General features: G+C 57.8%; 1 protein-coding gene across 10 annotated transcripts in view; it reads left to right on the top strand.

Moving 5' to 3' along the window:
- SBF1 (SET binding factor 1) overlaps positions 1 to 12,455 on the top strand; it is a 61,584-nt gene that overhangs the window by 31,088 nt on the left and 18,041 nt on the right. For 9 of the 10 annotated variants that reach the window (XM_048969260.1, XM_048969204.1, XM_048969250.1 and 6 more), the window contains exons 5-17: positions 1,623 to 1,733; positions 3,846 to 3,951; positions 4,692 to 4,824; positions 5,254 to 5,362; positions 6,744 to 6,857; positions 7,825 to 7,902; positions 8,276 to 8,389; positions 9,015 to 9,143; positions 9,749 to 9,847; positions 10,383 to 10,587; positions 11,230 to 11,342; positions 11,732 to 11,881; positions 11,991 to 12,059. In XM_048969260.1, coding sequence (XP_048825217.1) covers positions 1,623 to 1,733; positions 3,846 to 3,951; positions 4,692 to 4,824; positions 5,254 to 5,362; positions 6,744 to 6,857; positions 7,825 to 7,902; positions 8,276 to 8,389; positions 9,015 to 9,143; positions 9,749 to 9,847; positions 10,383 to 10,587; positions 11,230 to 11,342; positions 11,732 to 11,881; positions 11,991 to 12,059 — 1,530 coding nt within the window. The remainder of the gene's footprint in view (positions 1 to 1,622; positions 1,734 to 3,845; positions 3,952 to 4,691; positions 4,825 to 5,253; positions 5,363 to 6,743; positions 6,858 to 7,824; positions 7,903 to 8,275; positions 8,390 to 9,014; positions 9,144 to 9,748; positions 9,848 to 10,382; positions 10,588 to 11,229; positions 11,343 to 11,731; positions 11,882 to 11,990; positions 12,060 to 12,455) is intronic. The other variant, XM_048969193.1, reaches the window with a different exon arrangement.

Here is a 12,455-nt window from a genome sequence, read left to right as displayed (position 1 = left end):
AGGCACAGGGCAGCTGGAGAGGGGTGCCAAGGACCACTTCCAGGTGGGGGTTAGAGATCAGAGAATTACAGAACCATTCAGGTTGGAGAAGAGCTCTGAGATCACCAAGTCCAACCCCAACCCACCCCCACTGTGCCCACTATCCCCATGTGCCACATCCCCACGTTCCTTGAATACCCCTAGGGATGGGGACTCCTCCACTGCCCTGGGCAGTCTGTACCAGTCCTTGACTGGTCTCTGGGGAAGAAATGTTCCCAATACCCAACCTGACCTCCAGGGATGGAGCCTGCTTGGCCTCTGGGCAGCCTGTGCCAGTGCTCTGGCACTGAACCATAACACAGTGCTGTGTGTAGGTAGAATCACAGAATCGTGGAATGTTTTGGTTTGGAAGGGACCTTTGTAGACTCATGGAATCATGGAATGGGTTGAGTTGGAGAGGACCTTTGTAGAGTCACAGAATGGTTGGGGCTGGAAGGGCCCTCTGAAAGCCACCAGGTCGGTGTCTCTGCTGTGCTGAGCATTCCCCATCTGGATGCAGTGCTCCTTCCATCCCCCAGCTTGTACTGATGGTGGGGGTTACTGGGAGGTGTCTGACCATGAGTTGGGCCCATGTTGGCTGATAGGGGATCACAAAGCAGCAAGTGAGATCAGTGAGACCGACAGAGGAACATGTGAGCAGCAGAGATCTTGGATCGTGAGTCCATTTCCCTTGTTGTGAGCAGTTCATTGTGTGGCATCGCCACGTCTGGTTGGGGTTTGCCTCCACAAAGCTGAGATTCTCTGACATGCACAACTTGTTTGGGGTTGGAGGGCAAAGCCAGGTGAGCCAGGCTGCTGTGGGGGAAAACAGCTCGTGCTTGGGGATGATTTTGGCTGAAATTGGGTCATCTGGTTTATTGCAAGAGAAAGACATTTCCTGCAGAGGTTTGTTCTCTGCATGGCAGTGGTTCCCAGCCCATAGGACTTCACCAGCGTGGGGCACTTGGGGTCAGTGGGCACATGGGAGGTGGGCTGGGATCAAGCTGGGTGTTCTCAGGGGTCTTTTCAAATCTTCAAATGGTTGTGTGATTCTGTGATTTCTTGCTGATGTGGGGAGATGGTTTGAAGAGAAAAAGGGATTCCTTGAAGACAGATTGCTCAAATTCTTGATTGATTGGGGTGGTTCCAGCAGCCAATCCATGGCCCAGAGGACGTGCTGCTGGACACTGCCCTGTGATGCATCCTGTGCTGGTGCCGATGCTCGCTCCCAGTGCAGAAGAATCAGTGCCCAACCCTCAGGGAGAAATGGCTCCTTCCTTCATGCCCTATGTTTGAGGCTTTGAGTGGGACCTGATGCAGACGTGCAGGGACCAGGAACCTCCCTCTGCTCATGGTGACCTGGTGGGGATGGCAGGGAGGGTCGGTGTTGCTGGCTGGAAGCAGAGTGCGTGCTGTATGCCCCATCCCTGCTGGGAAGGGCTCAGGGGGAGAGAGGTTGGAGGGGAGACCTGAAGCACTGCAGCCAAGAACCATGGGCTGAGCTCCTTCTTGGGGACAGGCACTGGGCAGGGTGGTGCTGCTGGGGACCAGGAGGTGGCTGCCTCCTGCAGTGACGCTCAGCCACGCTGTGCTTCCCTCTGCAGAACAGCCTGGGCTTGATCTACACCATCTACGTGGACGGGCTGAACGTGTCCCTGGAGAATGTCATTGGGAACCTGCTGACATGCACCATCCCCATCACCGGTGGAGCCCAGGTGGGTGCCCCCAGCCTCCCTGCACTGCCTCATTCCCAGCCCCATGGCATGGGGCAGAGCCATGCTGCGTGGCTGCACCAGCTGCTGGGGGATTGCTGCATGCCCTGCTGCTGGCAGGGCCTGGCTTGTGCAGGCAGCACCTTTCCAAGTGCTGTAGAGCAGAACAATGCAGCTCCATCAGCTGGAGCAGCTCAGCCTCTGGGGCAGCTGAGAGCACCTCGCCGTGGGTCAGCAGCTTTGTTCCTTCCCCCTCCACCCCCCCAGGAGCTGTGTAGATCAGTTCATGCTGTGCAAATCCCTGTGGTCTGTGGTCTCCCTGCATCAGAGAGTTTCCCGCTGCTCTTCTTGGGCCCATCTGAGCACACAGAACATTGCTCTGGGTCAACAGGCACAGGCTGTGCATGTCTGTGGTCCCAAGGTTTGAGCACAGACTTAATAGGAAGGACATTTGGGGCATGGGTAAATGGATGAAACATTGGCTGTGTCTTCAGAGCACTTGGAACCAGTGGCATTCCACTGTTCAAGTAGTTCTGAAACAGAGGAGCAGAACTGAGCGAGCTCCCATCCTGAAGACATTGATGCTTTTTCACCCCCTTCTGTCCAAACTTCCCAAGCTTTCTGAGCATTAAACATTAAAGCAGCACAGTAGATGAGTTCCCACTTAGATATCATACCTGACTCCTGGAAAAGAAGGCACAAAATGAGGTTTAATAGCTTTCTGGTTCTGCTGTGGAAGGTGCTCCCGTTCCAGGAGGGCAGCAGGTGGGTGAGTGATGGAGATGGGAGAGGTGGGCAGCTCCCAGGCAGACCCTCTCACAGAAGATGTTTGAAGACAGCAGCACAGCCCCTCTGGAGTTGTTCTGCCACACTAACACTTGGAAAGCAGCTGCAGAGGTGGCATGTGTCCCTGCACTCAGCCAAAGGCAGCACTGCAGCTCTGTGCCTGCAGGCAGAAGCTCTCCCCACCGCCGAGCCCTGTGACCCCAAGGGGGTTTTTGCTCCCTGTCCCCATGCAGGCTGTTGGTTTGGGTGTTTTGTGCCGGGCACAGGCTATGCTCTCAGGCTGACCTCGTGCCCCTGGAGCAGTGCTGGCCCTGGGGCTGGCTGCCAGTCACACCTGGTGCTCTGGAGAAGCAGGCGAGCCACAGCTGAGCCCATGGCCGTGCCTGGCTGGGTGCGGGCACCCAACAACATCCCACCCCATCTGGTTCCTCCCAGCTGGAGCCCACACACAGCAGGAGGAAGGCAGTGAGCTGTGCTTTGGCCACTGCCATTTGTCACCTCTCCGTTCTGGCAGGATCCATCTGTGCCACGGGGACACACAGCACGCTGCGGGGAGGACGGTGTGTTGGTGGCGCTCCCCTCCCTGTGCTTTCCCTCTGCCCCCGCTGTGTCCAAACGCTCTTTCTCAGTGTGGTGGTGGCTGCTTTGCTTTGTCTGTGTGCACCTCTCCTCCTCTGAGAGCTCTGCTCCCCGCTTTGTGCCTCTGTCCCCCCTCATCCAGCTGTGTTTGTGCCTTTCTAACCGACTGTGCTATCTTTGTCTGTCTCTATCTCAGCCTGACGCGGACGACGAAGCAGCGGTACGCACACCTTTTCTTTCTGGGGTCTGTGTCCTCGTTAGCCCCTTCTCTTCTTCCTGTGGAAGGGTCGTGCAAGCAGCTCTGGTGCTGCCACATCCACGGGGCTGGTTCCTGCCCCATGGCATTGCTTCCCCATGGTTAGGAGGCTCGGCTTGCTGCTCGGGTGCAGCTCAGGGTGCTGGCTCTGCCCGGTCAGAAGCCTTTATTGGGAGCAGCCCCCTGAGCCCACAGGGCTGAGCGGGGAGATGGGGCACATGGCCAAACCTACTGCAGAGCAGCACAGCCCTGGAGAAGTGCTCATTGATGTGACGCTGCCCTCGTGCCTCTGGAGAGAGGCCGAGGACCTGCAGGCATCCCAGTGCTGTGGTTTGGAGAAAAACTGCCCAGGAGAAGAAGAGATGAGGCTGTGCCCGCTGTGCTCCAGCCCTGTCCTGGGGGGCACGGAGCTGCTTCTTGGGCACTGTGGTCCTGGGTCCTCATGCTGGCCCCTTGCTGAATGCCACCCCATCACCTCCTGCATTTTCTTGCAGCGGACGATCTCGCTGGGGGCAGGGGACAGGCAGGTGATCCAGACACCCATCAATGACTCGCTTCCCGTCAGCAGCTGCAGCGTGGCTCTGCTCTTCCGGCAGCTCGGTGAGACTTTTCCCCACACCTCCTTGCCAGTGGGTCCAGTGCCAAAAGCAGCCCAGGGCTCAGCTCCAATTGCACAGCATTGGAGAGAGCTAACCTGGCTCTGCCCTCCTGCAAGGGGCAGCAGTGTGCAAGCAGTGTGCAGAGGCAGAGAATCACTGAATCACAGCACGGTCTGGGATAGAAGGGACCTTGTAGATCATAGAGCCATAGAGCAGCTAGGTTGAAAAGGTCCTTACAGATCATGGGGTCATCACTGGATTGGAAGGGACCTTATAGATCACTGAGCCATGAAATGGTTGGGTTGGAAGGGACCTCTCAGCTCTACCCCTGCCCTGGGCTGGATCCCCCTCCTCCAAGCTCAGGCTGCTCAGGGTCCCATCCAAAGCCCTGGGCACCTCCAGCGATGGGGCACCCACAGCTCTGGGCAGCAGCATCAGGGCTGCATCACCTCTGGGTGAAACATTTCCCCCATATCTGACCCCATTTCCCCTCTTCCAGTTTAAAGCCATTCCCCCTGTGTCCCATCACTGTCTCTGTACAGAGCTGCCCTCCTCCTGCATATCAGCTCCTTCAGGCCTCCAAGTGCCTTTCCAAGGGATGGGCACCACGGGTGCCCCCCTGGAGGGTGTCAGCTCCTCTGCTGTGCAGGATGTGGAGATGAGGAACAGGTTGTGAGGATCTGTCCTGGAGCACAGGAGGGGAACCCTCTTTCTGAGCACTGCTCTCTCCCTTCTCCCCAGGCATCACCAATGTGCTGTATCTCTTCTGTGCAGCGCTCACTGAGCACAAGATCCTGTTTCTCTCCAGCAGCTACCAGCGGCTCACCGATGCCTGCCGGGCTCTCCTTGCACTTATGTTCCCCCTTAAGTACAGGTGAGAGAGGAGCTTCAAGCCTCAGACTGAGCTGGGGCACTACCTGGGCTACCTAACACCCCTTTCTCCATAATTACCTGGGCAGTAATTGTGCTGTACACATTGCTGGTGCAGGGTGGGCTGTAAAGGATGTGCGTGGCTCTCAGAGCTCCTTCCCTGGAGCCTTTTCTGTGTGCCAGTGCATCATTGAGCCATGGAGTGGCTGGGTTGGAAGGGGCCTTATAGATCATAGAGCTACTGGATGGTTGGGCTGGAAGGATCCTTAAAGATCACAGAACCGTGGAATGATAGAGTGGTTGGGATGGAAGAATGTTGGTGAGCAGGAGAGCGCTGAGGGCGTGCTGTTGGGCTCCCCCAGGAGGGCAGGGAGCAGATGCTAGGTCCTGGCAGGGCTCAGCTGGCTGCAGCAATGCTCATCTCTTGTTGCAGTTTCACGTACGTACCCATCCTGCCTGCACAGCTCCTGGAGGTACTGAGCACGCCGACACCCTTCATTATCGGGGTCCACTCCATCTTCCAGTCGGAGACACAGGAGCTGGTGAGACCCCATGAGCTGGCAGCAAGGGAAGCAGTGGGACCACAGAACTCAGAGCCATGGGGGTGTGCAGCTCCCCCAGTGCAGTGCCCCCATGCAGCTCACCCCAGCAGCTGTACGCAATGTCCAGGCAGGTTTGGATCTCTGCACAGAAGGAGGCTCCCCCAAACTCTCTGGGCAGCTGTGCCAGGGCTCTACCACCTTCACAGCACACAGCTCTTCCTCACACTCACACACAACTCCCTGGGCTCCAGTCTGTGCCTGCTGCCCCTTGTCCTGGTGCTGGGCACCACCAAACACAGCCCAGCCCCTTCCTCCTCACCTCCAGCCCTTCAGATACCCACCAGCACTGCTCAGACCCCCTCAGCCTTCTCTCCTCCATGTGCACAGCAATGGGACTCTCAGCCTGTTCCCATCAGGAGCTGCTCCAGGCTTCCCCCATCTCTGCACCCTCAGTGGGCTCTATCAGCAGTTCCCAGTCTGCCTGCAACTGGGGAGCCCCACACTGGACACAGTGCTGCAGCTGTGCCCCCCAGTGCAGAGCAGAAGGCAGGAGCACCTCCCTGCCCTGCTGGCCACGCTCTGTGCAGAGCAGCCAAGGGTCCCATTGGCCCTGTGGGCCACCAGGGCACACTGCTGGCTCATGGTCAGCCTGCTGTCCCCCAGGATCCCCAGGTCTTTCCCTGCACAGCTCCTTTGCAGCAGCTCAGCCCCCAACACGTCCTGATGTGAGCAGCCACATCCCAAGCCCTGCTTCAGGCAGCAGCTGAGCACTCAGCTCATGCTCATGGTGCTGTGCTGGCTGCCAGCTCGGGCTGTGCTCCAGGCTGGCTGGGGCTGCTCTGCCTGGGTCAGGTCTCCGTTCCATGCCACAGCAGCTGGGTTAACTGAGGATTTGATTTTGAAGCTCAGCTGGCAGCGCTGGTCCAAGAAGCTGTGCTGGCACTTCAGCCTGACAGACTTCAGTGTAGAAACTGAATGAAATGAAAGCGTAATGAGCCTGATCTCAACTGAAACAAGCTTTTGTGCAACCTTCTGAGCAAACTGAACAGCGCCGTTCTGGTGAAGCAGGAAGGAGTCTGTGCTGGGGCTGATGTCAGTGTGTTCCCTGTGAGAGCTCACCCAGCTTGTGGTCACCACAGCAGGCAGTGATGGGAACCCCTTACAGTTCATGTATCACAAGTGTTTGCATATTTAATAGACAAGAGAAAATAGCTGCTGAGGGCTGGAATGCTTGAGCTTGCAGTGGGCAGAGAGGAGACAGATTGTTGTTCCCCACATCCCCTCTCTTTGGCTGGGTTGTCTCTCTGTTAGCTCACCATTACCAGCAGGAGGTGGTGGGCTGTAGCTTGGCACTGTCTCACTCCTGTCTCGCCCCTTTCAGCTGGATGTTGTTATCGCCGACCTGGATGGGGGCACAGTGAATGTCCCTGAGTGTGTGCACATCTCCCTGCTCCCTGAGCCTCTCCTTCAGCAGACCCGTGAAGCCCTCTCCATGGTAAGTGCCGCAGCTGGGCTCTCCCAGCAGTTCCTGTGTTGAACTGGGAAGCTCAGCACTGGATGTGCTGCAGCTGTGCCTTCCCCAGGGCAGAGCAGAAGGGAGGAGCTCCCCGTCCTGTTGGCCATGCTCTATGCATTGCACCCTGGGCTCCCATTATCTTTCCTGGCCACCAAAGCACACTGCTGGCTCATGGTCAGTGTGTGGTCAACCATTAGTCAACTGTTGAACACCCAAGTCCTCCACAGAGCAACTTTAAAGCACCTCTTTGTAATGCATTCCAGGGTCCCGTTGTCCTTCTTGGCCACCAAGGCACACTGCTGGTTCCTGGTCAGCTTTTGGTCAACCGTTGGTCAACTGTTGATCGACCACAGTGCCATTGGCCTCCCTGGCCACCAGGGCACAGTGCTGCCTCATGGTCATCCTGTAAGCCATGGTGACCTCCGGTGCATGGCTGTGCTGTAGGGTCCATCTGCCAAAGGTTTCTGGGAATCAGGGCAGGAAACAGCTGCAGCCTTGATGTTGATTTGCTGGCAGTGAGAGCATTCCCAGCCTGCTGGCCCTGCAGAGCGGGTGCTGGGACAGTGCAGCCAAACAGCAGCTGGAGAGAATCAGAGTCATAGAATTGTAGAATGGTGGTGTGGGAAGGGACTGCAAAGCCCCCCAACCCCAGTTCTGCCATGGTCTGGGTGCCCCCCACCAGCTCAGGCTGCTCAGGGCCCCATCCTTTGCACCTGCTGGGATGGGGCATCCGTGCTGCTCTCAGGGCAGGCTGTGTCAGGGCCTCAGCACACTGTGCCTGGCTGTGGGCAGCCCCTGGCATGGCAGAAGCCTTTCCCATAGCTACCGATTGCTTCAAGTCTGTCCATGGGTCCCTAAGAACACACCTGTGGGTCCTGCTGAGCTTCTTGGGAATGCAGCTTTGTGTGAGCACAGATCCCCAGGGCCTGAATGTGCCTTTCTGCAGGTCTTGGACCCGGAGCTGGAGGTGGCAGATCTGGCATTCCCCCCTTCTACGATTTCTGCTTCATCTCTCAAAATGCAGGTGGGTGAAATGGGGCCGCACACAGGGCCTCGAGAAGCAGAGAGCCCAGGCACAAGGCTGCCATCTCTGCCAGGCATCCAGCACCCTGCTCTGGGATGGGAGCTTCACAAGTGGCCGCAGGGCTACAAGAGCTCCTTGCAGGGCTACAAGAGCTCCTTGCAGGGCTACAAGAGCTCCTTCCTGCATGCATGCGGTCTCAGAGCTGCTGGGAAGGGGAGAGCACTGGAGATCTATCTCCCACCTCCTCTGTTCTTTAGAAGGTCCCTGAGTTTCCTGCCCTGTTCAGCAGAGGCTGATGCTGACACGTGAATGTGATCCCTTTGCCCCGTGGTCCCTTTGTCCTCCTGACTGCACTGTCCATCCCTTTGCACAGGACAAGGAGATCCGGGCTGTTTTCCTCCGCTTGTTTGCACAGCTGCTGCAGGGCTACCGTTGGTGTCTGCACATCATCCGCATCCATCCTGAGCCCGTCATCCGCTTCCACAAGGTACGGCCTGGATGTGGGCATGGGCCTGGCCCTGCTCCCAGCATTGCTGCTGGGAGGAGGAGGCCAGCATGGAGCAGCTTCTCTGCTCCAGGGCCTCGTGGCCACACCATAGAACAGCTCTTCACACTGCCCTGCGTGGCCGTGGGATGACTTTTGGAAGTGGGTTTGCACTGAGGTCAGGGAGAGAGAATGCGTGGAAAGGGTCGCATAAATATAGCTGTGTCTGCAAGTAAAGTCCTGTGCTTCCAGCAGGTGATTTCTGCACCACTGCCAGCTCCACCTGCATCCCTTGTTTGTCCTTGAGTGTCCCAAGGTCGTATGTGGGTCAGATGCCATTTCCCTGTTTATGCCCGAGCACAGTGCAGCTGGGGCTGTGTGCCTCCTGGGCTGAGACACGGCTTTTCCCCATGCCTGGAGACAGGAAGCAAGACCCAGGGAGAGGAAACAGCAGCGCCTTGGGGCTGTTGGCAAAGCCAAGGCAGGAGAGGAGGAAAACATGGGACGTGTTGGGGTTCTTGTGGAGGAAATCTAACTCAGCAGAAGGCAACGGGAGCAGAGGGATGCAAGCTCAGCGTGGCCATGGCATCAGCTCCTGTCCTGATGGTACCACGCTTCCCTCTTGCAGGCAGCCTTCCTGGGGCAGAGGGGGCTGACGGAAGATGACTTCCTTACCAAGGTGCTGGAGGGCATGGCCTTTGCTGGCTTTGTGACAGAGAGGGGAGCTCCGTACCGCTCCATCGACCTCTTCGATGAGGTGAGCGCTCCTCTGGGGTTGGGGGCTGCTGAGGATGGTGAATGGGGGCTGCTGGGGATGGGGGGTGGAGGCTGCTGGGGATGGAGGATGGAAGGCTGCTGAGGATGGAGGATGGAGGCTGCTGGGGATGGGGGCTGCTGGGGATGGAGGCTACTGAGGATGAAGGATGGGGGCTGCTGAGGATGGAGGATGGAGGCTGCTGAGGGTGAAGAATGGAGGCTGCTGAGGATGGGGGATGGAGGCTGCTGAGGATGGGGGATGGAGGCTGCTGGGGATGAGGGATGGAGGCTGCTGGGGATGGGGGCTGCTGAAGATGAAGGATGGAGACTGCTAGGGATGGAGGCTGCTGGGGATGGGGGTGGAGGCTACTGGGGATGGAGGCTGCTGAGGGTGAAGAATAGAGGCTGCTGAGGATGGGGGATGGAGGCTGCTGGGGATGGGGACTGCTGAGGATGAAGGATAGAGACTGCTAGGGATGGAGGCTGCTGAGGATGAAGGATGGAGGCTGCTGGGGATGGAGGCTGCTGGGGGTGGAGCCAGGGAATCGTAGGATGCTGGATCCTGCCCAGCAGGCAGCTGCTCCTCTCACCCATCTCTTCTTCCAGCTTGTTGCTTATGAAGTGAAGCGCATGCGTGCAGAAGAGGGGAACAAGCAGAAAATATTGCGGCACATTAAGGAGCTGGCAGAGAAACTTTACAAAAATGTGAGTGCAGGAGGGGAACCTGCTCTGACGGGAGGGTTGGGAGAACCTGGCTGAGAGCCCATGTCCATCTGTCCTTCCTCCACTCATGTTACTGTAACTGGTGCTGGAAACACTGTTATGGAAACTGCTGCTGGACCCCAGGGTGTCTGCCTGGCCTCAGCCTCTCCCTTGCTTCCTGAGTGGAGGTATTCCTGTTTTTGGTGGTCTGGGCATTAGGCACTTCCTTCCCCTTGTTCTGGAGCAGCTGCTGCCCGTGCTGACTGGCCTAAGATGCCTTTAGCCATCCCAGCCCTGAGCTCCTGAGTGCTTTTTGCTCTTTGCTGTGTGCTCAGCGTGCTGTCCCTGCGGCTCCTGAGAGCAGAATATGATGGTACTGTGAGCTGACAGCCTGCCCTCAGCACTGCTAGGTTCTGGGGGCTGCAAAGTGCTGCTGGGAGAGGAAAGGAACACAGGCTGCTGAGAGATGCCCCTGTGAGCCTGCGGGATGATGCACGACTTCCTCGTGGCTGAAAAGAAACTCTGTTTGCTGTGCCAGGAGAACCCATACCCCGCCGTGACCATGCACAAAGTGCAGAAGCCCACGGAAGGCTGTCATCTGCGCCTGCACCAGAAGCCCTTCCCACGTTTGGATGAGGGCACAGTGCAGTGGATCATCGATCAGGCCACAGCCAAGCTACAGACAGCTCCTCCAGCTGTGAAAGCAGAGAAGAAGTGCATGGTGCCCTCAGGCCCCCCCATTGGTACGTGTGCTCAGACCCACCTCGTACTTCTCTCCTCCATGCTCACAGCCCCGGGGCTCTCAGCCTGTCCCCAGCAGGAGCTGCTCCAGACTCCCATCATCTCTGCACCCTCAGCTGGGCTCTCTCTCTTCCCAGTCTGCCTGGAACTGGGGAGTCCCTCATTGGGTGCAGTGCTGCAGATGTGCCCCCCAGTGGAGAGCAGAAGGCAGGAGCACCTCCCTGCCCTGCTGGCCGTCTTCTGTGCCACGCATTGGCCTTCTGAGCCACCAGGGCACACTGCTGGCTCATGATCAGCGTGTGGTCAGTCGTTGGTCAGCCTGTTGGACCCCCAGGTTCTTCTCTACAGAGCCCTTTTGCAGCGGCTCAGCCCCAATCTGTCCCGATGCTGTAGTTGTTCCTCCCCAGGTGCAGGATTCTATTCTTGCCCTTGTACTTTTGGGTAGTGCCATCATCTCAACATCACTGTCCCCGTTAGCCTCTCCCCTTCTGGCTGCTCAGAGGTCCCTCAACTCCATCAACCAGCATGAGAGGACTGCTGAAATCCCTTCACAGCACTGCCTGTGTGGAGCATTGGGACACCCATTCTTCCACTCCCTGGGCTGCGACCCTGCCCTGCCTGAACCACATCGCTTCTCTCTCCAGCAGCCATCATGGAGCGAAATGGCAACGCCTTGGCCAACAGCGCCCGCCGCCTGGAGGTGGTTCGGAACTGCATCTCCTATGTCTTTGAGAACAAGATGTTAGAAGCCAAAAAGGTGAGGAGGGCTCCCGAGAAGCGGGCAGCCACCAGCTGGTGGTGAGGGTTCTCTGCTTCTCCTCCATGGCGTTCCTTGCTTGTATCCAGATCTCTGCTGGGCAGCTCTGTTTCCATGCTCACTTGTCCTCTGAGCGCTGTTCCTCCTCCTTGTGTCCCTGGGTTCCTGGCTGCTCACCCCACTGCAGGGTCTGTCCTGTGGAGGTGGCTGACCCTGGAGCTCTGGGGCTGTGCTACAGCTGCCCAGATGCTATTTATCACGCTGCTTTGATCCATGTGTGACAGCACAGTGTCAGCCAACACAGCCAGGGCGAGGTGCCCCTCCTGCACCTCTCCCTGTGGGCTGACTCTGACTTCAGGAGCTCATCTGCTCCCCATCTTTCCCTGCAGTTGTTCCCTGCTGTGCTGCGTGCCATGAAAGGCCGAGCGGCCCGGCATTGCCTGACCCAGGAGCTGAATCTGCACGTGCAGCAGAACCGTGCCGTGCTGGACCACCAGCAGTTCGACTTCATCGTCCGTATGATGAACTGCTGCTTGCAGGTAGGGAAGGAGAGCATCACCCAGTGTGGGAGAAAGTGTGGGGTGGGAGTGGGAGCAGACCTGGGCATCCTGAAGTGGATCCTCCTGTAAGCTCTGCTCTTTTCCCCAGGACTGCACGGCCATGGATGAGCATGGGATTGCAGCTGCGCTCCTGCCGCTGGTCACCGCTTTCTGTCGAGTGAGTATCAGCAGTGTCCCGGTGTCTGGTGTGGCCCTCACAGCCTCAGAACTCCTTGGAGGCTGCAGAGACTGGGTTAGGGGCAGATTGTCCCCTCGATGCTTCTTGGGGCGTGAAATTCTGCCCAGTATCTTTCAGCCATGCACAAGCTTGGCCGAGCTGAAACACCTGGGGAAAAGCTGCTCAGGACTGGGGATGCACTCATGTATCCGTCAGGCTGGGCTGAGATTACAGTTATCTAGGTTAGAAAAACCCTTCTGTATTATCAAATCCAGCCACCGAGCTGACCTACCAAGTCCCATCACAAAACAGCGTCCCTTAGTGCTGTGTCTGCACGTCCCTTAAATGTCTGCAGGGATGGGGACTCCACCACAGCCCCGAGCAGCACATTGTAAT

The sequence above is a fragment of the Lagopus muta genome, chromosome 1 (assembly GCF_023343835.1).
Source record: "Lagopus muta isolate bLagMut1 chromosome 1, bLagMut1 primary, whole genome shotgun sequence".
NCBI lineage: Eukaryota > Metazoa > Chordata > Aves > Galliformes > Phasianidae > Lagopus > Lagopus muta.
The sequence above is the reverse complement of the archived record's forward strand: the minus strand, read 5'-3'. Positions and strand labels throughout refer to the sequence as shown.